A 23877-nucleotide genomic window follows, 5' to 3' on the forward strand; every position below is an offset into this window, starting at 1 on the left:
CATTGATATATTACAAAGAGGTTTGCAGTTCCCTTACAGTTTTCAGAGTCTGCTGTGTTTTTATGACACTCTGGATTTTTTGTGTCACCTACTACATGCTGAATAAAAGAAGAGAGGATACAACATTACAGGAACCATTCATTAAAGACATTTTGTAATATGAAACTAGAGAAAAATAAATCTAAAGTTAAATAAAAGTTGAATTGCTGTGCTGGAGTCCTACTTTAAAAAAAGAAAGAAGGAAAAAATCCAAACAATGAAATTGGCTCCCACTGTATCTGAAGGATGCAGTGGGATTGTCTTGAGGACAATACCGGTCCTGGTTAAGCATCATGGCAACCATCATCTCCAGAACACAGAGATTCAATGCACATACAGTTCGGTGCTACTTGTATAAACATAACAAAGAACGTGGGATGTCGACCTTGATATCTGAGCCTAAGCATAGTTAAGCAGCCTGCTCAGGATTCAATTGCTCGCCAAAGACTAACAAGCGGTAGTAGTTTGTAGCATGTGCTCCCCCAAACTACCGGTTTCCGCCATATTTGGATGTCCAGTCGACCCTCCCATGGACGGGCTGCACAGCAGGAGCTCTGGTCAGGAGGTTTCCGGAGTTTTTTCCCAGTGCTGATGAATAACTGCTGCCCTTCATCTGAGAGCTGTCTGTCCTCCTCTTCCAGGCTTCATATTCTAGAGAAAACAAATGTCTCTCTTAATCACCAGCGTCTTTATAGGTGATGCTTTAAAAAAAAAAAAAACACAGCAACTATTTGAAAATGGCAATACCTTCACCAGTTTCTTTTAATGATGAGTTGGATATGGGCTTGAGTTTTGCAGATTTTGGGTTGTCTTTTATGTTATCAGGAGAAGAAGAAAGATTTACTAAAAGTGAAGAAAAGGGAGAAAGAAAGGAAACATACTCCCAGTAAATGTGATGCAGGTTTAAACAGAGGAAATTAGAAAAGAGTACAGGACGATCATACAACAGAATAGTTCAACTATAATACCAGAATTAATGTTTATGATTAGAGAAACAGAGCAACCTCTCAGACACGTGGGAAAGAGTGATTTTTTGTTCTCTCAGAGCAACATAAATGATTAAAAGTACCTGGCTAAAGGTCTCACAAGTTATTTTGTTGGGTTTATATAGAAAAAAAAGAGTTATTTACTTGCATGCTGGCCAGCCAAGGGGGCAAGCTGGATTCTCTGTCCCACTGAGCCAACCTCTTTCTTTTGAAATGAAGAGATGTAACCACCAGAGAGGTTGTACTTGGTGCTCACAAAGTTCCCTTTAAGAAAATAAATACAGAATTCAACCAAAGGTCTGAAATTTCTTATTATTGCACACCCTAGATGTCCAACCAGCATTTATTAAACCAGTATTTATTTGCTAAAATGCAACATTTTTAAAAAAAACACAAAAAACTGATCTTGAAAACACAGATCTTCTCACAGGTGGCTTTACGACCACTAACTTTATGTGTGAACACCCGTGACATACTGGAACCACCGCATACCCACGAGGGGCACAAGCGGAGGAATAGGGTCGATTGATTGTCATTCAACATTTCAAAGAACACCATCGAGTCTCTCCACCACCAGTCAGAGATTTTTATCTCCATAATTACTCAAAAGCTTCATTGTTCCCTTAAGATGTTGTGGTTGTAGTATCATTTATCTTCTGTTAAGCAACTGGAGTTCTTCGTTCTCATGTTAACCTGCATGTTTACACCCTAGTTTCACGCAGAGCTTTAAGAGGCCGGTTTCTTTCACATGCAAAGTGGCTGTTTGAATATCTGAAACTTGCTACAGCATCAGCCACCACCCTGGTTGTTGGTTTATTTGATTTTATCCTCAAGCTATTCTATATACCGCCTTCAGAAAGGTTGCACTCCAAATAACTAATAAAGCTGCGAAATACAGCAAAAAAAAAAATCAAATGAAAACAAAACAACAACAAAAAACCCAGTCTCACTTAAATACCTTTGGAGAGATCAATTTTCTGCAGTATTCTTTCTTTGACCACAGTTTTGTCTGGTGGGCTATCCAAACACTTTGCAGCAGTATCTTCTAATCACATGGCCCAAAAAAAGTAGAGTTGGAGGAGATGCATGGGATCAGAGAGAAAGGAGAAAAGACAAACAATAAAGTAAAGGCGAAGAAGGGAAACTGAAAGCATTTTTGCTTTTTCAAAAGAAAAAAAAAGAAAAAAAACTTTTCATGCTAAATAACACATTTTCATGCAGAACAGGCGAGCAGCACTAAAACAAACAGTGCTGGGAGAATGGATGAGGGAGGGGTCTACAGCTGCAGGCCATTTAGGGAACACTTGATCTTATACCTACAGTCTTAATCTCATGAATAAGCAATGGAGAGGTAGAGACGAGGTAACAGGAAGAGACAGCAGCAGAGAGAGAAGACGAGGGACGCATACTGTGTGCCTGCCTACATGACAATTGATTTATGGTGTCCTAGGTCTCCAAAGTCGCACATGCCTAGGCTCACTAACTCTTTATCATAACTAATGACCAGGTGATATTAGCTTCATCAGCAGCACTTAGAACCTTAGTATAAGAAAGAGGACACCGTCGTATTATGTAACACAAGGTGAATTTGACAGCCGCCAGGTTTCCAGAGCAAGTCATGGTGTAGTCATTATTTAATCCACTGAGTGAGCAGGTTTGTTGTCTGTTGTCAAACCCAATGCTTGAATATTATATTTTTTGTATGTGTTTGTATTTTTCTGCCTTCGTACATTACAAAAAAATTTACACGCTGTCGGGCTGCTTCAATGTGTTACTGAAATCTGGAAACTTGAGTCCCGTCCACTGTGCACTATGCCAAACCTCTTAACACTGCTGCATTAGACATCATCAGTCTTTACCTGCATTGGCTCTGGTGACAGATAATCCTCCCCCAATAGGACCAAGTGGTTTATTTACAGTGTTTGAGGAGTTCTCCCACAGGTCCCGCAGTGTCATGCCAGTCAGCTCCTTTTCTCCAGAGGAGGTCTGATTCTTGCTGATCAAGCCTTAAAGCCAACAAAATTACAAGATTAAAAATTTAGCCCTCAGAAAGTGCTATTTTCACAAAACTGATTAAAATGCAAGCAATTGGATTTTATAATAATAATTCAAACCACGATAAAAAAAATGAAAACTTTTATTTATTTATTTGTAACCAGAGAAGCAATGACCTATTTTAAACAATACAGATAAGACTACATATTAGTCTTACCAGGCAAGTATCTAGACTGGCTGAGATAGTGTTGGCGGGCCGCAGATCCTGGAAGATTAGAGTCCATTTGGCCAGTCTTTACATTGTTTGGTAGCTTGGTAACGGTACTGAAGGAGTATAGAGGTTTCTGCTCCTGGTGTCTGAAAACAAGGCATTACAGTAAGTTCTGAATATAAATGTGGATGTTGTGGAATGTATGATAAATATGAAATGTATTCAATATTGCATATTTATTTACATATATACTGTAATTTATAAACTGAAGCACATAGTATAGCAGCACATAGCATAGCAAATGCTTCACCAAGCAAAGTTTCCACTCTTCTTAAGCTTACGGTGGACATTGGTCCTTGGGGCTCTTCTCCTCCTCTGTATTCACCAGGCTGGGTTTCTTGGAGTTGGAGGCGGATGTTTCTGAACGATCAGATTCCTCCCAGCTGTCTGAGGTCTTGGCCACTGTCTGGCCCCAGCGACGGCGACCGCTCTTCAGCACACCCATCCCGACGCCACCAGCATTGTTCTCACTGCCCAGCGCCTTCTGCACAACATAGTAATGTCACGTTTGGGCAATGAGTCTTGCTGAATTAAGTTCTACTTTCAACCTCTGCATCTGCACCAGAACTTCTGCTCTTTCAGAGTACTCACTTATTCCAAACTGACTACTTTATTTTAAAAACTTTTTTTTGCAAGTATTTAATCTGACTTAATAAAGCTACTCACTGCATGGCTGAGGCCTCCAGGTTTACTCTCAGCCTGGGGTAAGGGGATCTGCTGCAGAGGCTGTTGATGGTTTCTGGAGGAGGTTGTGGAGGCTTTAGACTCAGAGGAAGACTGCTGCAGTTCAACTTTGTACTCAGAGGCCTGTTTTTGAGCAAGCGGCCTGTTCTGGACTTTCTTGACCTCCTGGCTCTGAGGGCGTGGCCCCAAGACCTGACCCACCTGGAAGTAAGGATAGCGCAAGGCCTAGCAAAGGAGAGGAAGGAACACAGATTATTATTCTGAATAATCTGAGGATATTCAATTACACTGAAAGAATATCCCTAGAAACAAGAATAATACACAGTCTGTACTTAAAAAAACAACAAAATAAAGCACATCATTGTGTAACTTGAGTCATTTAAACTTGCAGGGATGGTTTTCATGCACAATACAGAAAACATGCACACCAAACCTAAATCCCAGGGCATTTTAGAAACACCCCTGTGTACCATAGGGTGTATTTTATTCAGCAATTACAGTTTTCCACCATCTGAATCAGACAAGAGCTGAATGAGCTAAAATTAGATGTGCATCTGTGCATCTGAACAGAACCACCCACCTGGGAGCTGTTTAGGTAGAAATGGAAAAGCTTTGTCACTCCCTCTAACGGTGTTAGGCCTAACTTTCTCTCTGGAGTGTAAATTACAGTCAACAATATGATGGGCATATAATGTTCATAATGTGTATGCACATATGCAGAGAGGAAAAATGTTTTGCAGCAGAACTGAGAATGAAGTATGGCTTAGAGACTATTTAAAATGTTTAGGATTAACAGTGAAATCCCTGCAGTGAAAATACAGATAATCTGCATGAAGTGATGAGTGTTGACTGCAATGGAAACTGCTTCTTTGAGAACAGGTTACAGATTAATTTTAAACAACAGGCTAAAAAGGGTCTTTGTTAAAGAGAACAAATTAAGCCTGGAGTAAGACTTTACATGCCTACCTGTGCAGCAGTGGGCCTTTTTTTGGGGTCCCAGTGCAGCAGGTCCTTCATCAGGGTAATAGCCTCATTGCTGGCATTTGGAATAAGGGTCTTCAGGTGGGTCGGCACACATTGAGGAAATCGAAAGTTCATGGCAGTTGCTAGCTGGTGACCTTCTGGCCAGTCGGTCTAATGGAGGACACAATCAGTTGATTACATATTATCATTATTCAGCTGTGTAAAGGTTGTTCTGGACATTTTTATTTTGTCTTTTTAAATGTTAATAGTTTAAAATAGCAAAAGTCTGAGGCAAGGTTTTTACCTCGTCAGATACCTAGAGGTGGCGGCTGTTATGAGCCAACACCACGTAAATAAAACTGAACCGTATTGTGAATTGTGGCTGATGTCACAGACTAATCTCCTGGCCAGGTTATAGCAGGTTGCAAACAGAGTTAATAGTGATGGTGTTGGAAAGCCTTTTTAATCAAGTGTCAATTTGTTCAGCATGAACCACACTTAAAACTCTTTAGACCTTAGAGAACTAAGTAGGCTTGCATATTATTTATTCTAATGTGATTTAACTACACTAAGTATAGATATTTCATCTTTAGGAATAATGTTTCAGTTAAATTCAGCACTTGATAAGTTTAGAGTATTAATGATTGAACACATGAAATAAGCTCACCGACTGAGCTCAAGCATTCTCACCTCTCTCCTTTCACCTTGGTCTCACCTTTTTGACGGTGCCCAGGACTTGGCAGATCTTAAATATCTCGTCTACTTCACTGTTCCCAGGGAAAAGAGGTCTGAGTGTGTACAATTCGGCCATGATGCAGCCCACAGCCCACAAGTCAATGGGAGAGCTGTAGGTAGATGACCTGAGCAGGACCTCCGGAGCTCGGTACCTTGACAGACAGTCAAGAGCAGTTAGATAAACAGCTTGTAAAAGTCAGTGTAAAAATACATGGCCATATGGTCCAATGAAAAAAGCATAAAAACCATCATGTTAACTTTAGCTTAGCTCACTCTAACCAGTGCTTTCTTTTCTATCTTAAAAGTGTACCACTGTGTGGAAATTCCTCTCACCATCTCGTTGATACATAGTCTGTGTAGGGAGGTTTGGAGCGGATCTCTCTGGCCAGTCCAAAATCTGCTATTTTGACCAGTTCTGGACCCATGCACAACAAATTCTCTGGCTTCATGTCTCGATGGAAGAAACCTGTACAAAGGTTTATATCAAACTTTTAGCTACATTAATAGACTCCACTCAAATCATGACAACAGACTGGCACTATTTCCTGGTATTCTAAATCTAATACATAAAAATGTTATTCATAATTCAGACAGAACTACTTGTGAATGGGTGAATGTTTGCCTCACCTGTAACATTAACAGGCATTTGTATTCAGAGCTCAATGTATTTCAACATCATCATTTTAAATATACAAGTACCAGGGCTACAGTGCTTCAGTACGGCAGCTGTCACACAATAACAGTGTAATTTGGAGTAACATTAAATATTAAAATTACTCGTGCAGATGTTGAAAAAAAAGGCAGTCCATGTCATGTTACTAAAAATGTACTCCGCTGATGCAAAATATTTTCCTATGATGGAAGATTTTAAATGCAGTAGCAACAATGGCATATAATCCAAATGTGATTTACACTGACACCCATTTAAGTAAAACAAAACCAAATGACTCTTGATTAATCGAGTGTAGCTGAAGGAGTTATAAAGTTTGATGTCATAATAAAATACATTTTGGACTGCGCTGCTACAGAAAACAACTAAGAAAATACAAGGACATACCTTTTAGCAATAGAGAACATAGCACACACACATGCATGTGCAATATAATACTTTTGGTCTACCCAAGGGCCACAAGACTTTTTAAATATCACATACACCCAAACTGACAAACTACAGGTTAATCTACTGTTGAATGAGTAAAAGGATGACCAAGGAAAGCTTCTTACCATGTTTATGTACAAAAGCCAACCCAGACAGCACTTGAAACATGATGTTTCTAATTTCATTCTCTGAGAACATTTTATTCTCTCTAACAGCAAACAGATAGAAAAGGAAGGAAAGATGGAAGAGAAGAGAAATCAAAGTGTTAAGAGAAAGAAAAGTGGAAAAGTCTGCATTTTGGATATATGGAAGCACATGTGCACATTAAAACATGCAAAGGTTTGTATGACCAGGGTCTTTTTCTTTTGTTTAGCTGATCACACCATGCCTGATTAAAAAAAATCAGAGTCAAATGTTTAGAGTGCTTTTTAGTGTGCATGCATAGAATAAGTCATCCATACATCCATTCTTTACACAGCAGTGATACAGACCAGTAAGTAAAACAAGTGTTGAAGCAAGGCATTTATGGAGGGTTCACATACTACAAGAGTTTTTGATCGTTGATTGAAATAATTTAATGTATGATGGCCTTGTTTGCTTGCGAGATTCTTAAATATTGACATGCCTTTGACAGTTGAAATGGTCAGTGAATCTTGCAGTATGAACCCACACTCTCGTACGCTTTCAGGTCATGAAGAAAACACAGTACACCTACCATGTTTGTGAATAAACGACAGGCCTTGCAAAATCTGAAAGCTTATGTTTCTTATCACTGACTCAGGGAACAATTTTTTTCTGTAAACATAAAATCGATATACCTCCCATGAGCCAGTTAATGAAAGCAACATAACATTAACACCATTCTTTCTTACATTATACAGTAATCGGTAAAATAAATATATTTGACCACAAATCTGAGCAGCTTTAAAACATTAAATGTCTTTTTGACTTATTTGCTTTTGCAAATAAAAAACCTCAAGTTTGCACTGTAGGAGGTTTTCACACTAGCAAAAACATCAGGGCATCTCCCAGAGAAGGTGGCAGCTGTTTGCAAGAGAGAGCCTGATATAGAGGACTTACAAAGCTTTTAGAGGATGATATTGACAGACTTAAATAACAACCATTAGAGCCTATCAGATCAATCTGGTGTTAATCAGTGTGTGGGCCAATTGGCAATGACACTACACAACTGTGTTAAACAAATTCTTCAAACATTTGTATTGTGAAACATGATTTTTCTTTTCTTACCTGTCCTTCATAAGCTGGTACAAGTTCTCCTTCATGTACTCAAAGACAAAGTAGAGATGGTCATTCTCTCTAATAACCTCTTTTAGTTTCACCACGTTCGCGTGGTTCAGCTTCTTCAGCGACTGGGGTGACGCATGTTTGGAAAGATAAGAAAAACTGTCTCATGTAATGCGAAAATTTTCGTATATAACAAGAACACTTTTAATACAGATATCAAAATAATTAATGTACTAATTGATGAAGTGTAGCAACTTCCACTGGTGCATGGTTATAACAAGAATTGCTCTTCCTTGGCTTCATTTAAGTGTGTAAACCCTGGCTTCTATTAGCTGTTGATTTATACTCAACACAGCTCACTTTATAAGGTAAACTTGTTCAGCCTATAGTTAACACAAATACCTAATCAGCCAGTCCCATAGCAGGAACTCAATGCTGAAGTTCAGACTGAGCATCAGAATGGGGAAGAAAGGTGATTTAAGTGACTTTGAACGTGGCATGGTTGTTGGTGCCAGATGGATTGATCTGAGTATTTCAGAAAGTGTTCATCTCCGGGGGGTTTCCCATATAGCCATCTACAGAGTTTACAGAGAAAGGTCAGAAAGAGGAAATATTTGGCAGTTCTCTGGGAATTATTGGTCATATGTGAAAAGCCAGACTGCATGATCTGTGACACTATCATGTCAATATGGACCAAAATCTCTGAGGAATGCTTCTAGCACTTTTTTGAAGGCGCTATACCTCAAGTGGCCAGTGAGTGCATTCAATCAATGATTTTCTTAATGCATTAACAATGTAGTAGTGGAATGCCACCTTTTAATTTTCCATTGTACTCTTATACATTTTGACAATTTACATTTGCGTGAACATATCTATCTATTGGTCAATCTATGCAACAGTGGTCTGCGAGTAATGCTGTTATAAGGTGCTTCAAACAGGTGTATTAATATTACCATGCTTACCTTTACTTCTCTTAGGTTCATACATTCCTCCCATGAATAAAACTTCCTCTTCATTCTATGGAAGACCATTAAGGAATGTATACATCTTATTATCAGATCATCATATATGTAATCTTTTAAGGCCATATCTATTAATAAACATTATTATTACGATCGTGGCTCAAGAGTTAGGAGTTCGCCTTGTAATCGGAAGGTTGCCGGTTTGAGCCCCGGCTCGGACAGTCTCGGTCGTTGTGTCCTTGGGCAAGACACTTCACCTGTTGCCTACTGGTGGTGGTCAGAGGGCCCGGTGGCGCCAGTGTCCGGCAGCCTCGCCTCTGTCAGTGCGCCCCAGGGTGGCTGTGGCTACAATGTAGCTTGCCATCACCAGTGTGCGAATGGGTGGATGACTGGATGTGTAAAGCGCTTTGGGGTCCTTAGGGACTAGTAAAGCGCTATATAAATACAGGCCATTTACCATTTTATTACAGCATTTACAAGACTCCTCTGTGCATCTCCATCAGTAACTTGGAAAAGTGATGAATGTAATGTGATAAATATTCTAATCAAGATTTTTCTGTACTTAAATTAAAATGAAAACATATTCTGATTCTGATGACCTACTCTGCTTTTTCACTGTTATCCAATGTGTGTTTGTTTAAAACAACACACCTCCTGTTATACGCTTGGGTTCTCTGATCAACATTACTTGTCCTTTCTTCTGGAATTACATAAGAGTTACAGAATGAGCCGATATCTATCCACAATGTCAGCAACCTGACACACCCCTCTACTTTCACTCTCTTTCACCGTCACCACATGTATTGTCTTGCATGGTAACCAAATGATCAACCAGTGGACGCACGTCCCCAGTTTCGCATCTATTATTGAACACTGCTGCTATGTTGCTGAAACAAAGCAATGTAGTTTGTTTGTCCTGGTGATGGCAGGTCAGGGGTTTCTAACTTTACAGCACATCTGTTTCGTAGTGTCACAACAAACATTAAAGAGAACAACAAAGAAAAAGGCTGTGATGTAAAATGAAAACAGTCATATTTTGATTTCAAAGGGAACAATTTCTTTCTGCATCACAAATTTGAAAAAAAATGTAATAAAAAATCAACATCTACATGTAAAAACTTTAACAGATACACAAACACTTGATAGAAATGTGATTTTTCACTATGTTTTGTGAGTATAAAGGCTCTTTGGTAGCAATAGGGGATCTACGTTAGCATTAGTTATATATCTACTATAGTGCAAACAAGATTGTGATTTTATTTTGACATTATTAAGACTCATTGCTGATCAAATATGTACATAATATAGGGCTGCATGACACCACAACAATAAATCTCATAATATTAATATGTTATAAAGGCTGAATAGGGAGAGACAACCAAAAAATTAAAGAATGAGCAACATCCTCACCTTTTGATGGCTACAAGCTCTCCAGACTCATTGCTTCTTCCCATCATCACACTGCCATAGGTGCCATCACCCAGCTGCTTCAGGGTGGCGTAGCGATTCATCATTACTCAAAACAGTTTCATCAGCCTCTTTATCAGCTAACTTTATTATTGTGTGAGATGGGCTGTAGAAAAACACAGCCGATTCATCAATCAAATATCCTCCTTCTTCCTTCAAGTATTGTTCAGTCTTTGTTTCATCAGCCAGAATTCACTTCTTTTTTCCCAAAAGAAAAGATCGTAGTTTGGCCAATGTTTGTCTTTGTCAGCCAATCCTGGGAGTTTAATAAAGCTCATTTTGCAGTAACTGATCCATGTAAAAAGGTAGGGATCTCGGTCACGCAGTTGAACTAACAGCCAAGAGACAGAAAAACATGAAAAATTGTCAGCAATAAATACAACCGCAAACACAAAAGATCACATAAATCCAATAGCATGCCAAAAAACTCTTGTCGGCCAGGATTTTTAAACAATGCGAAAACAAAGACATGCTAAGACCACTTCTTGTTTTTCCCTCAGTGGTAGGATTAGGTGTGTGTCACACTAGAGGCTTCAACATGACCACCCAAGGGAGATGACAAAGCCAACCCTAGTCAGATTAGGCCAACAGGGATGTAAATAGGATGTTACATCACCATCATGCTTATCGGTATCCACTACCTTGCCCAAGCACCCTGCCTGGCAAGAGGATTTGAATGACGCCACAGGCCATCGTAATCACTGGCCTGATGTACATTCAGCCATATAGACCTCCCATAAAACTTACAATTACAACTAATATACAGTGCCTAACAAATTTATTAGACGACCTGTCATTTCATCAAGAAAACAAAGTAAACACAAAAATATTTTAGAAATCTGTCCAAAACCTAAAAATAAAATTGTTATTTATTAGGCAAATAACATATAACATATTTTAGCTGCATACTGGACTTCTCTGAGAAGTCAGAGATTAATCATACATAACACAAAAGCTAAAAACAAATTTTTCTCTTCATGAATGCAAGTAAATAACTGTAATTGTAAATGGCATCTTACTCAAAAAATAATAATGTGCTTTGCTATTTCACCCTGTTTTTCTGTAAAACAGTAAATTGAAAATGAATGAATAATGACAATCATTATAATTTAGAATTAAAATGATCATTTTAATTAAAGTGTGTGTGCTTTAATGATGTTTCTGTAATAGTGGATTAACCATTATAGAAACATAAAAAACCATTTTAGAAATTAGCAGGTGGTGGTCTAATAGGTGTGCTAAGCAGCGTACTTTAATGAAACTAACAAACTGCGTGTTCTTCTCGGAAATAACGCACAGCTATCTTCTTTTGTAGGTTGCAAGTTTGCGCAGCTGGATCATAATCACACATGTTTTCTGTAGAATGTGGCTTGAATGTTTAAAATAAGCTGTGAGATAAGCACACAGAGTTTTATATAGCTAGTGCGATAGGGACTCCCTAATTAATTACACTGGAAAACAATTGCTCTGGCCATTTGACTTTTCCTCAAGGAGTCATTATGCAACCAGTGTAACATATTAATCATTACAAAAAATATTAATATATGATACAACTAAGACCTTCAAAATGTGACACTGTAATGTCACATTTTGTCACTGAGTAAAAATAAGCAACAAAACAAGGGGAGGGTTCAGTCGCATATGGCGATCTGTTGTGAAGGGATTTAAAGGGAATTAAGATGTATCCAGGCCACGTGACATTAGAAAGCTAATCAAGGTCGACGATATTAAAAACTCACGTCTACAGGCAGTGTTAAAGAAACCAATACTTCTACTCACATAATTCTTAACTTTTGGTTAACTAACAGCTATCACACGCATTCAACCCCAGCAGTCTTTCCATGAAACGAATCAACTACCTTTACTCTAAAGCTAAAGCTATAAGCTAAGACTGCTTAATGTAAAAATATTAAGCAGGCTATTTTATCGGGAAAAGAAGGTGAGTTGGCATTTGTTGCTGACATATCAGACTTAACAGTACAGTTCCTCGACCATTTAGTGCAGACTCTTTCTTGTGTGTCCCTTCTTCTTTTTTCCCCTCACTTTTAAACTCACCATGTAGGGTCGTTAGTCCCTTCCTCGGCTGCTGTCCTGCTGATAGCTTCAGATAAAACGAACGAAGCTCTTACAAGGTGAGCGCGTGCGTGTGAGCGTGATTTCTCCCCATGGAAACGTACACACAACCGCGACGCTTCTTGTAGCTACCAAGTGTGGAGACGGCGCCCGCAATGCTTTATGGTCTTTGTTGTCCTTTGAGAGGTATGGCGTTAATAGCCTGTATTCAAATAGGCTAACATTTCTAGCGTAACTTAGGGATGTCTGTTCAATGTGGACTCTTTTTAATGTAAAATATTTTGAATTACAAATAGATAACTAAAGTGAGAGCTATACGCAAGATTTTTATTATTTATTTCTTTATTTTATTCTACTTTTTCAAAACACGAATGTTCTTTCGAATAAGGAGAAAAAAAACACGACTTGGTCGCAATTCGAGGACTGCACCAGTAGATGACGCTGTATGATTGTAGAGTGACATAGATACATAGTGTACATAGATAGTACAAATCTACTTCGTATGGCATGTACATAGCCTACAGCTCACATTAGCGGAACAAAAATGTCACCGGTTGTTTAAAAATGTTTATTCAGTGTTTATTGTGTAGGAAATAATATTCTAATAATAAAAAACAAATTACATAACTAACAAGTTCATCCGTACAAAAAAATTAATAAAATGGTTTTTAATATTGAAGTAGACTACAAGTGTTACTTATGTAATTTGTCACCTGGTCAGTCACGTGATCAGTGAGCTAATTAGTGCCTTAGTGGCATTCTACCCGTCCTAAATGTCATGGTTTGCCTAGTGCGGTAGTGTGTTCAACCTGCCGGGAGGGGAGGAGGGATTTCACCCTAAGAGGATTGCGGCGATCGTTAGCTGCCCGCTGGCTTTGTCAAGGCATGCCGGTTTGCCGGTTGGAGTCCAACCGACAACAACGAGGTACAGTTTTCCTCCCAGATACTTGGCAACGAAACCGGTTGGACTTGAAATCATGCGTATCGAAGCAGCGCAAAATCGATCGTGACAGTCCAAGATGACCTATGGTAGATTTTACATGGTGGGAGCGCATGGAAATCCTTCACCAGGAGTGCATCAGTACCAGAGAGCAGTCTCTTGAGGGAGTTATTGCTGACAGGCGGCTCCCGATATGAAGACCAGACCTGCGGGGATCGGCAATGTCCATGCCGACTGGATGGGTTCGCTCCCCTCCAAGCTCAGTGCCATGCCCCTCAAACATCTAGCGGTGCCAGGTGAGTCCACAAAGCGTAAAGATATTTAGTCAACGGAAGAAGGAAAATGTACTGTGGTAATGTTGACTAAAAATAGACCTAACCCCACCCTCACGCCCAGCATAACAGGGGGGAAAACACTGCTGATTCCTTCATCACCTACTGATGCAGACGGAATCCTCTCTTTTTTCACCTTGATTTCTTGTTTGATTTCGATTTCAATTTTTAATTTTCCATCACCAGCAGCAGCTCTCCCTCTTTTTTCCAGGCTCTCACGACTCTTTCACTTTTTGGGTGGATGTGCATGCTCCCGTGGGCCCCGATCAAAAGGTTTATGTTAAGTATCTGGCTACCATGTTCAGTGTCTTAGCCAAGAAAGTCATGGTGAGGTGGTCCATGACACAGGTACTGGACTCAAAATCACTGCAATACACACACACACACACACACACACACACACACACACACACACACACACACACAAATTAGCCTAAATGGTACATTTTTCAGATCTGTGTTTTACAGTCTAGTGTCTGTGTTTCTCAGCTTCTTATTATGTATAATGTGATGTGGTCTGTGTCGCCAGAACCTGACTTTTAAGGAGCAGCTGGATGCAGGAATTCGCTACTTTGACCTCAGGGTGTCTGCAAAACCAGGCGAGCCTGGAAATGAAATCTACTTCATTCATGGCCTCTTTGGACACAAGGTGAGCGGAGGAGTAAACTTTTACTGCCGTTTTGGGTTGTTATTGTGACTGTTGAGCTGGTCTCCCTCATTTACTTTTATGTGTTACATTTTTCATTTTAATCTGTCACAATCTGATATTTTCCTTCTGTGCTGAATGCTTTTGTGCCAGCTCCAGTCCTAGAATGCTAAAATGACATTTGAATACAAGCTTTCATTTTCTCCCAGTATGAACAGTAACTGTTTTCTTCTAGTACTGTGTTGCAGTTGATGTTGCTAATAGTGGGCAGAGATGACCTTAAGCAAGGATCAGAGGGTAACGTTTAGCTATAAAGATGGGTGATTCTTTTCCCTACACGAGGAACTCTTTGATTACAAAGATTCTGTCATAACTTGACCATGTGACTGAAGAATATTTAATAAAGAAATGCATATTCAAGATTTTCTGATGTCAGTGGCATTAGCAGCTGTAACTGTATACAGGTTGATATTTGACTCTATTAACCTTTATTTTGTGAAATATTTTGGTGGAGTTTTGCAGTGCCGCACTCACTAAAATATTTAAGCTGCTCTTTGGCGTTCTAATATGCTGACTTTTAAAAAAACCAGTAGCCTTTCTGCATCAGTTCATGACTGAGAGACTTTAAGATTTGTAAATTTGTATCCTGATCTCTGGCTCTTCACCCTGTTTTCTCACAAAGGTGAGGGATGGCCTGTTAGAAATCAGCTCCTTCCTGGGCAGACACAGGAAAGAGGTGAGAAGCACATTTTAAAAATTTCTAAACATAAAACATGTAAATAAATGAGCTACATTTACACTACTAACTGATTATGTTTGATGTTTAATTTATGTAGGTGGTGTTCCTGGACTTTAACCATTACTATGCAATGGAGGCAGAGCACCACGTTTACCTCATCAGTATGCTCCAAGAAGTATTTGGCAGCAAACTGTGCAATAACTGTGCGGTGGAGAACGTCACTCTGGACTATCTCTGGGAGAAGAAATACCAGGTGCGATCAGACTGCATCAGTACTGACGGCCTTTATTGCAAAAATGTTTGTGTGCTTGTTGTATGTAGCAACAGGTAAATGTACAGTGGGGCAAAAAAGTATTTAGTCAGCCACCGATTGTGCAAGTTCCCCCACTTAAAATGATGACAGAGGTCAGTAATTTGCACCAGAGGTACACTTCAACTGTGAGAGACAGAATGTGAAAAAAAAATCCATGAATCCACATGGTAGGATTTGTAAAGAATTTATTCGTAAATTAGGGTGGAAAATAAGTATTTGGTCACCTCAAACAAGGAAAATCTCTGGCTCTCACAGACCTGTAACGTCTTCTGTAAGACGCTTTTCTGTCCCCCACTCGTTACCTGTATGAATGGCACCTGTTTGAACTCATCATCTGTATAAAAGACACCTGTCCACAGCCTCAAACAGTCAGACTCCAAACGCCGCCATGGCCAAGACCAAAGAGCTTTCGAAGGACACCAGGAAAAGTATTGTAGACCTGCACCAGACTGGGAAGAGTGAATCTACAATAGGCAAGCAGCTTGGTGTGAAAAAATCAACTGTGGGAGCAATCATCAGAAAATGGAAGACATACAAGACCACTGATAATCTCCCTCGATCTGGGGCTCCACGCAAGATCTCATCCCGTGGGGTCACAATGATCATGAGAACGGTGAGCAAAGATCCCAGAACCACACGGGGGGACCTGGTGAATGACCTGCAGAGAGCTGGGACCAAAGTAACAAAGGTCACCATCAGTAACACACTACAACGGCAGGGAATCAAATCCCGCAGTGCCAGACGTGTTCCGCTGCTGAAGCCAGTGCATGTCCAGGCCCGTCTGAAGTTTGCCAGAGAGCACATGGATGATACAGCAGAGGATTGGGAGAATGTCATGTGGTCAGATGAAACCAAAGTAGAACTTTTTGGTATAAACTCAACTCGTCGTGTTTGGAGGAAGAAGAATACTGAGTTGCATCCCAAGAACACCATACCTACTGTGAAGCATGGGGGTGGAAACATCATGCTATGGGGCTGTTTTTCTGCCAAGGGGACAGGACGACTGATCCGTGTTAAGGACAGAATGAATGGGGCCATGTATGGTGAGATTTTGAGCCAAAACCTCCTTCCATCAGTGAGAACTTTGAAGATGAAACGAGGCTGGGTCTTCCAACATGACAATGATCCAAAACACACCGCCCGGGCAACAAAGGAGTGGCTCCGTAAGAAGCATTTGAAAGTCCTGGAGTGGCCTAGCCAGTCTCCAGACCTCAACCCCATAGAAAATCTGTGGCGGGAGTTGAAAGTCCGTGTTGCTCGGCGACAGCCCCAAAACATCACTGCTCTCGAGAAGATCTGCATGGAGGAATGGGCCAAAATACCAGCTACTGTGTGTGCAAACCTGGTAAAGACCTATAGTAAACGTTTGACCTCTGTTATTGCCAACAAAGGTTATGTTACAAAGTATTGACTTGTATTTTTGTTATTGACCAAATACTTATTTTCCACCCTGATTTACGAATAAATTCTTTACAAATCCTACCATGTGAATTCATGGATTTTTTTTTTCACATTCTGTCTCTCACAGTTGAAGTGTACCTCTGGTGCAAATTACTGACCTCTGTCATCATTTTAGGTGGGGGAACTTGCACAATCGGTGGCTGACTAAATACTTTTTTGCCCCACTGTATCTGTCAAATGTTTTCATGAAATATCATACTTGTATTCATTATATGAGTGGCAGAGTGAACAGAAATAAGTCACAACAATTTAAAAAACAAAAAACTCAGCTTTGCTTTTTCCAATAATCTCCCATCTTTAGAAATCATAGCCTTGCAGGCTTTTGGCCTTCACAGAAGTCATCTGGGAACATTTCAGCCTACACCTTATTAGGGCGCTGCCACTAGTGGGACTGATTTCATGTACTTTTCTTTTGGCTATAGTGTTAAGCTGCACCCATGACAGCTCAGCAGGGCTGAGATTCATTCACTGTGCAGACAGTCAGCTAACTTATTCCTTAAATAGTTCTTGCAATTTGGAGTTATGTCTGGGTCATTGGCCTTTTGGAGGAGGAAAGTGGTTCCAAGTACGTGGTGTCACAGGCTATGGCAAGGTATTGCAAAATGGAGTGATAGTTTTTCTTTTTTCATGATCTCCTTAAGTCACGTGACTCCAAGCAGTCCTCCAGCACCTTCACTTTTACCACATTTCACAGATTTTCATCTTTTTGATCCATTTCCTCAAAACTTGGACTCATGGTGAGATGCTCCAAGTAATAAGCACACATGTTGTTCTGACTCCAACAGGGGTACACCCTGGTTGGAACTGTTGCATAACTATCACAGAGAGGTGGGTATGTGTAATTTAGAGTTACCAATTAACCTAAACCCACTAACTGGAGAGAACCCACTCAGACATGGTGAGAGCATAAAAACTCCAAAGTTTGTGACCAGATGCTGGATTTGAACAGGAGCTTCTTGGTGTGAGGCAACAGTGCTAACCACCAGGGTCCCCTATCTCTAATCAGTTTGATATTTATAAAAAGCACATATTAAGTGACTTCCACAAACCTTTGAAATGTGGTGTACACCTACAAGTAAAAGGAGTAGACAGGTGTTCGTGTAGCGGTGTGTTAGCGTGACCTCTGTGCACAGGTAATCCCTTCCAACTGTGATTTTCCAGGGCAAGAATTAGTGGCAAGTATCATCCTATTAGCACTTGTTTCATAAACTAACCTACATTTATCCTTCCAGATTTTTGTAGCTAAAAACGTTTCAATTTTTCTTTGTCTTTTGGTGTCTCCGATATTACTCTTTCATATTCTTACCTCCAGCTAAGGTGTGAGTACTTCTGCGTCTGCATTACATTACTACAGTCAGTGCATGTTTATGTTCAGATACTATCATTCCTGTTCCCATGACCCTAATCTGTAACTGGCTTAGTTGGCAAAGAACAAGGAGATGAAGTGCAGGGCAGACAGTGAGAGTAGAGCACAAAGTGCACAGTTTGTAGGTGAAAAGGGCAGCTTTCCTCCTCACTCTTTTTTGGCATTATGAGAAACCCACAACTCAAACTTCTTCTGACTTTTCTTCTGTCACTGTGGATGAAGACTGTTCTGGTCAGATATTTTTCCAGTTACACATAAGCCCAGATTTAGACTTCTGCGAGGACTCTTTGTAGACACATCAGTGGCGCACATCGTTGCTGGTGTTTGTGCTTGTGTTTGGTGAATTGTGTTACCTTGTGGTCCTGTCCCAGTGTTTTGAATACGGCTGATAGAAACAAAACCCCCAAAATGCTGGGACTTTTTTACCTGCTCACTCCCAGCTCATTGTTGTGGTCGTAGTTGTGGACTGTGTTGACCCAACGTGTACTTATGTTTCTAGGGAGGTGCAGAGGTTACCTCGTAGGCCATGGCATAGGGCTTCAGAGGGGTTTGTGGTTATGACGTAGCTACAACATAGATTTCCTGCTGAATATTAAATCTCCAGTAAGGGTGAAACATGCAGATACCACCATGAATGCTCAGTTATCTGTAATCATTCACTAACTTTGAGGTCAGGTGTTTCACCATGCTAGGGTCATTGGTTTGGGGGGGGGGGGTATATTTTTGGGTACTTTATGTTTTGCACTGCAAAATGGATCACAGAACTCGCCTGAAGTCTTTTTGTCTGCAGACATCTGATCACCAACTTTTATTTATTTTTTCTCTTGACAGGTGATTGTGTTCTACCATCATCCTTCAGCCCAAGGCGTTCCTGTCATGTGGCCTGGCAACAAGATCCCTGCTCCCTGGGCAAACACCACTGAGCCCATCAAGCTCATAGAGGTTAGAAAATAATAATCATGTTTTATCTCTTGCGGTCTCCATTTTGTTCTTTTTCTAACTAAAGATATTTAAATGCATTCTCTTCACATGAGATTTATTCATTCAAATTTCTGCCTTCTAGTTCCTGGAAACTACGCTGAAGGAAAGAGACAAGCAGGGTTCCTTCCATGTATCCCAGGCCATCCTCACTCCCACTGTCAACACTGTGGCTAAGGGGTTGCTCTGGGGCCTGCGCAGCTACCTGGTGGAGAGGTCCGTGACTGCGATTGGATGGTGTAGAGGGAATCATGGATCATATTTGTATGACAGTTTTAACCTAACAACTCTGAAAAAAATCTCAAGAATAACTGCTTCCTCTACTGCTCATCTTCATTCATTTATTATAGTTTGTGGCCAGTAGAGGTCAGTAGATAGATAGATAGATAGATAGATAGATAGAACTTTATTAATCCCTCGGGTGGGTTCCTCTGGGAAATTCGATTTCCAAAAAAGCACAGCACCGACAGAAATTACAGAGTTACAGAATAATATATATATATATATATATATATATATATATATATATATATATATATATATATACACACACAGAGACAATATAAATAAAATATACGAAGGGGATAAATAGAATAAATAGGAATAAAAATAAAAATACAAGTGAATTGCACATTTCAAGTATTGAGTCTATTGCACCGTTGACTATTTACAAAAGTATTGCACAAAAGGTATTGCACAGTAAGGTGAAGAGGCACTACAGCTTAGTTGTTCCCCCCTCCTTTGTCCTCCTGTTTCCCCTCCCTCTCCCCTCCAGGGAGGAGTTAAACAGTCTGATGGCGTGTGGGACAAAGGAGTTTTTAAGTCTGTTAGTTCTTGTCTTTGGGAGAAGCAACCTGTCACTGAACAGACTCTTCTGGTTGTTAATGGCCGTGTGCAGAGGATGTCTGGCATTGTCCATAATGTCCATCAGTTTCTTTAATGTCCTTTTCTCTGCCACTGTCACCAGAGTGTCCAGCTTCATGCCGACCACAGAGCTAGCCCTCCTGATCAGTTTCTCCAGCCTGCATGAGTCCTTCTTTGCTGTGCTGCTCCCCCAGCACACCACAGCATAGAGTTAATGGTGCTAATGAAATGCATGGAACAAAGTCAAACGCTGGCTTTGCACATGCCTTAAAAGGCCAGAAAAAGAAGAAATTCTAAAAATATTGAAAAACTACATTGCAAGAAACACTGCAGATCTTAGAGCACATCCTGTAACACAGTAAGTTATAAGAACATGTTTTGCATCTATCATTATATTGACTGAATCGGGGGGAAAAAACAGTGCACAAAGCATAAATCAAAACTTTTCATAACTCTTAAGAGATTGTATTCTTCGTAAGCAAAGGCATATGATTTTCACTATTTGTTTGCTGTCATCTGGCTTTTTTATCATCAGTGGAAGTCTTGACTTGATGTACGGGTATTATACTCTCTATGCCCTTACATCTGCCACTGGGCACCAATATCAGGGTATAAAACTTCTGAACAGACACTACGGCGAGACAGGAGGTAGCCTAATTTTGCACTTCCGAGGAAATGGGATTGTTTATCACTGCTGGATAAACAATGTGACTTCCTGGTTTTGTTCTGCTGGTGACTGAAACATAGTGAAGAATCAGAGGGTGTTAGAAGTGATACGGTTACAGCATCGCTGTGTATGTGTCTATGCCAGGAACTAAAATATATAAAGCATTGATTCTGAATGGGGGCAAAGCACTGTCTCCCTGACAGATGGACAAAAATGTCCGTCCCTTTAATTTTCTTTCTCCAATATGTCCACTTTCTCCCACATTGTGACATATCTCAAAAGTCAGTCAACAGCTCTTAATGAAATCTGGCAGAAAGAGAAACAGTTAAGTAAGGAACTACTGATTAGATTTTTGACAGTGATGTAGACATAACTATAAAACTAAAAGACAAAACCTTGGCAGTGGATATTTTTTGTGTGTATTTGCAAGGTCATGATTTTGGTTTTGATTCAAATTTAAATAGCAGGATGTTCGGTGCAACAATAATTGCCGTAATGCTTTGCTTGCTGATACAGACTTTCTTCCTTTTTGGCTCTAGAAACCTGCCAACCATCATGTCCTGGGTTGAGGCTCAGAAGCCAGGGGTGGACGGAGTCAACATCATCACCTCGGACTTTGTGGACCTCACTGATTTTGCCAACATTGTAATCAAGCTAAATAACCTGCTGTTGTCTGAACAGAACCGCAAACCAAGATGACACACGTTTTCATACCAGGAAGACTGACATGGTGGCTTTGAGTCTAGTGGCAAATTTTCCCTGCCTCTCTTTTTATATTGTTCACAAACGGCTCTGGTGCTGCTGGTAGAGCTTCAGTGTATTTGCTAAGGACACTCAGCATTAAGCTGTGCAGGGATGGACTCTGTATGAGCTTGGGTCCTTTAAAGTAAAGCCTTTCCATTTTTAAGGAGCTCGTCAGCTAACTTTCAGTCTGATTTTAAGTTGTAGATGACTTTCTTAGCCTCAGTTCTATGAAGACAGTCCAAAAGAGGGAAAGAAGTGAGAGCTCAGATGAGAGAAAACCAGGCATGCCCAGCTGCATTTTTTTACCATCTTCATAAGGCAGACTGAGTTGTGTCATGCTGGAGTTCTGGCTGCATCTGCAGATTCCTTTTTCTGCTTTCCCTTTTGAGGGAAAGCTAGAAATACATCTCATATTTGCTACTAAATGGGACTGCCAGGCAGGTCACCAGATTGGTAGCTGCTGTACATTTTCCCTTGCATGATTATATGACTTTTAACCTCTCAGGTGCTTATGTGGAAGTTCATTTGGATGGTTTATCAATATTACAGATGTGAATTTGGTTTATTTGTATTTTTAAATGGTCTTATGAAATTACTGACTTTGTAAGTTAAGATAAGAGACAGAATTGCATGTTAAAATGCTGTCTGTAGGCATTTTAGCCACTATTGTATGAACTGCACGCAAGGGATTAGGATAGCTTCTTTGTTTGTTTACAAGATAAACTCTGTGTGAAAAGAAATTCTTGATATGATTGCAATGGAACTCATTTGTATTTCCAACATACTAATGATTGTTGAAACTGGACCAGTGAGTTAGGGTTGGCTTGTTAAATGTAGACTTGGTCTTTTTCCAGTAATTAAATGAACTTGAGGGAAAAAAAGACATACTTAAATTTTTTTCTTGGTATTTTTATTTATATGTTAAGCAATGCCTTTTTTTTTTCTTTTTTTTTTAATGAAAGAGAAGCCAGCTGCTCTCTCATTACTTACTGAATTTAACAAGCAATGCAGACTATGGCACCTTTAGGAGGACTGCATAGGAAAAGCCCAGTTATGGGTGGAAATTGCGCCGCAGTTCCCACAAAACACATACAAATACACACAAATAGCTATATATATCTTTATGTTTATCGTATTTTTCCCCCTTGGTCTGTTTCCTCTTACAGTGCTTAAATGTGCAGAAATAGAACTAGTCTCCCAATAAATGTATGTTGGAAAGGAAGTGAAGAGTATATGGTTGTGTACAGTATATGCAAACATGTGGATGAGGGTTCATTTAAAAACTGTTATGCTTAAAATGAAACCAAATGCCAACTGTTGAGGTCTTAAATGTTTTTGCTTGTTTGATAGTGTGCATGTGCATCAGTGTGATTTACAGTCTGTGTGTGTGCCTGTCAGGGCCAGTGATTATTATGCATGCGTGGACTAGAGCAACGACAGTCACCCTGCATTCTTGTGGTCAAACTAGAGTAAGCGAAGAAAATGAGACAGCACAGGAAATGTCATATAAAGAGAAAGGAAGGAGTAACAAAAATAGACTTTTAAATGAAGGTAGATGACATGAAAGATCTGAAACAAAAGGGAAGAATTTAGTTCAAATAGAGCTGAAGTTGTAAAATTGTAGCAGGTGGACCTGTTGCAAGAGAGCGATCAGAACAGCTGCCTTTTCCTGCAGCGGCATCATCATCTAAAAGGGAAATGTTGTTTTACTTTTTAACCCTGTCCTCATTTTGTCACTCACCGACTCACTTATGTCAAATAGCCTGGTGTGTCCAGGCCACATTGTTGACAAGGTTGAGTGTGGTCACCAGGCACTGCGAGGTCCACACACAGACGAGCAAAGGCACTTTAATTGTGGAGTAATTACACATACCATTGTAGACAAGTGGGAGAGCAGGGAGCAGCAGTTCGAGCAGCAGCTCGAGCTGAGAGCATTCCTCTGTTGTTTAGATTGGTTCTGTCTTTTGCTCTCCCCTTAGTCTCTCACTTAACTGTATCCCTGTTGGCTTCCCAGGTTTCAAAGGAGAAGACAATCTAAGCGTAATCACTCAGATGTTAATAAAATCCTGCAGTATTAACTTTTTCTGTCCAGCCGTTTATAAAGACTGCTGTTCTGAAGCTGCTCTCTACCCAGTAAGGTGACAATACTGACACAGAGCTCCCCTAAACTGGTTGGGCACCATAGCTGAGATAGTTCTACAACTGTGCCACTTTAAGCAGTGGTATTTCTGCCACTTCACATGTTCTCATGTCATTTCTCTCTTACCAGGTTCAGAACTTCCTTCATCTACCTCAGTTGCCAAAATAT

The 23877-nt window shown here is 40.1% G+C and overlaps 2 protein-coding genes across 12 annotated transcripts; one reads left to right on the forward strand and one right to left on the reverse strand.

The window, feature by feature from the left end:
• Positions 1–526: 526 nt before the first annotated feature.
• mak (male germ cell-associated kinase) lies at positions 527–12706 on the reverse strand. Of its 10 annotated transcripts, none has more exons than XM_085418443.1 (16): positions 12502–12706; positions 10390–10777; positions 8980–9034; positions 8021–8142; positions 6898–6980; positions 6007–6139; positions 5654–5825; positions 4942–5109; positions 3958–4200; positions 3573–3772; positions 3238–3377; positions 2885–3031; positions 1984–2070; positions 1170–1289; positions 787–882; positions 527–690 (listed from the first exon to the last, which is right to left on the reverse strand). In XM_085418443.1, exons 2-16 carry the CDS (start codon positions 10491–10493, stop codon positions 527–529), a joined length of 2034 nt encoding a protein of 677 aa, XP_085274569.1. In that variant the 5' UTR covers positions 10494–10777; positions 12502–12706. The 10 variants fall into 10 exon arrangements, with proteins under 10 accessions (XP_085274569.1, XP_085274567.1, XP_085274568.1 ...); XM_085418441.1 differs by having other exon boundaries at positions 3573–3775; positions 12502–12701; XM_085418442.1 differs by lacking the exon at positions 6898–6980 and adding an exon at positions 7488–7567 and having other exon boundaries at positions 3573–3775; positions 12502–12698.
• Positions 12707–13293: 587 nt separating this feature from the next.
• plcxd2 (phosphatidylinositol-specific phospholipase C, X domain containing 2) lies at positions 13294–23753 on the forward strand. 2 transcript variants are annotated; one of them, XM_085418454.1, is made up of 8 exons: positions 13294–13755; positions 14003–14139; positions 14321–14440; positions 15120–15173; positions 15274–15429; positions 19148–19258; positions 19380–19558; positions 21365–23753. In XM_085418454.1, the coding sequence occupies exons 1-8, from the start codon at positions 13653–13655 to the stop codon at positions 21522–21524; spliced, it is 1020 nt and encodes a 339-aa protein (XP_085274580.1). In that variant the 5' UTR covers positions 13294–13652; the 3' UTR covers positions 21525–23753. The 2 variants fall into 2 exon arrangements, with proteins under 2 accessions (XP_085274580.1, XP_085274581.1); XM_085418455.1 differs by having other exon boundaries at positions 19380–19510.
• Positions 23754–23877: the final 124 nt, after the last annotated feature.

This window comes from Rhamphochromis longiceps, linkage group LG9 (assembly GCF_057381845.1).
Source record: "Rhamphochromis longiceps isolate RC_006_pf linkage group LG9, R_longiceps_female_GT1.1, whole genome shotgun sequence".
Classification (NCBI taxonomy): Eukaryota; Metazoa; Chordata; class Actinopteri; order Cichliformes; family Cichlidae; genus Rhamphochromis; species Rhamphochromis longiceps.

Bases quoted from the DNA above. Each gene is read 5' to 3' on its own strand.
- plcxd2 (XM_085418454.1), top strand. From the start codon at position 13,653: ATGAAGACCAGACCTGCGGGGATCGGCAATGTCCATGCCGACTGGATG. The intron at 14,140-14,320 runs GTACTGGACTCA...CTGTGTCGCCAG, and splicing joins TGAGGTGGTCCATGACACAG to AACCTGACTTTTAAGGAGCA. The intron at 19,259-19,379 runs GTTAGAAAATAA...TCTGCCTTCTAG, and splicing joins AGCCCATCAAGCTCATAGAG to TTCCTGGAAACTACGCTGAA.
- mak (XM_085418441.1), bottom strand. From the start codon at position 10,493: ATGATGAATCGCTACGCCACCCTGAAGCAGCTGGGTGATGGCACCTAT. The intron at 6,140-6,897 runs GTAAGAAGCTTT...ACCTTTGTACAG, and splicing joins GGCTTTTGTACATAAACATG to GTTTCTTCCATCGAGACATG. The intron at 3,032-3,237 runs GTAAGACTAATA...GTTGGCTTTAAG, and splicing joins CCAGTCTAGATACTTGCCTG to GCTTGATCAGCAAGAATCAG.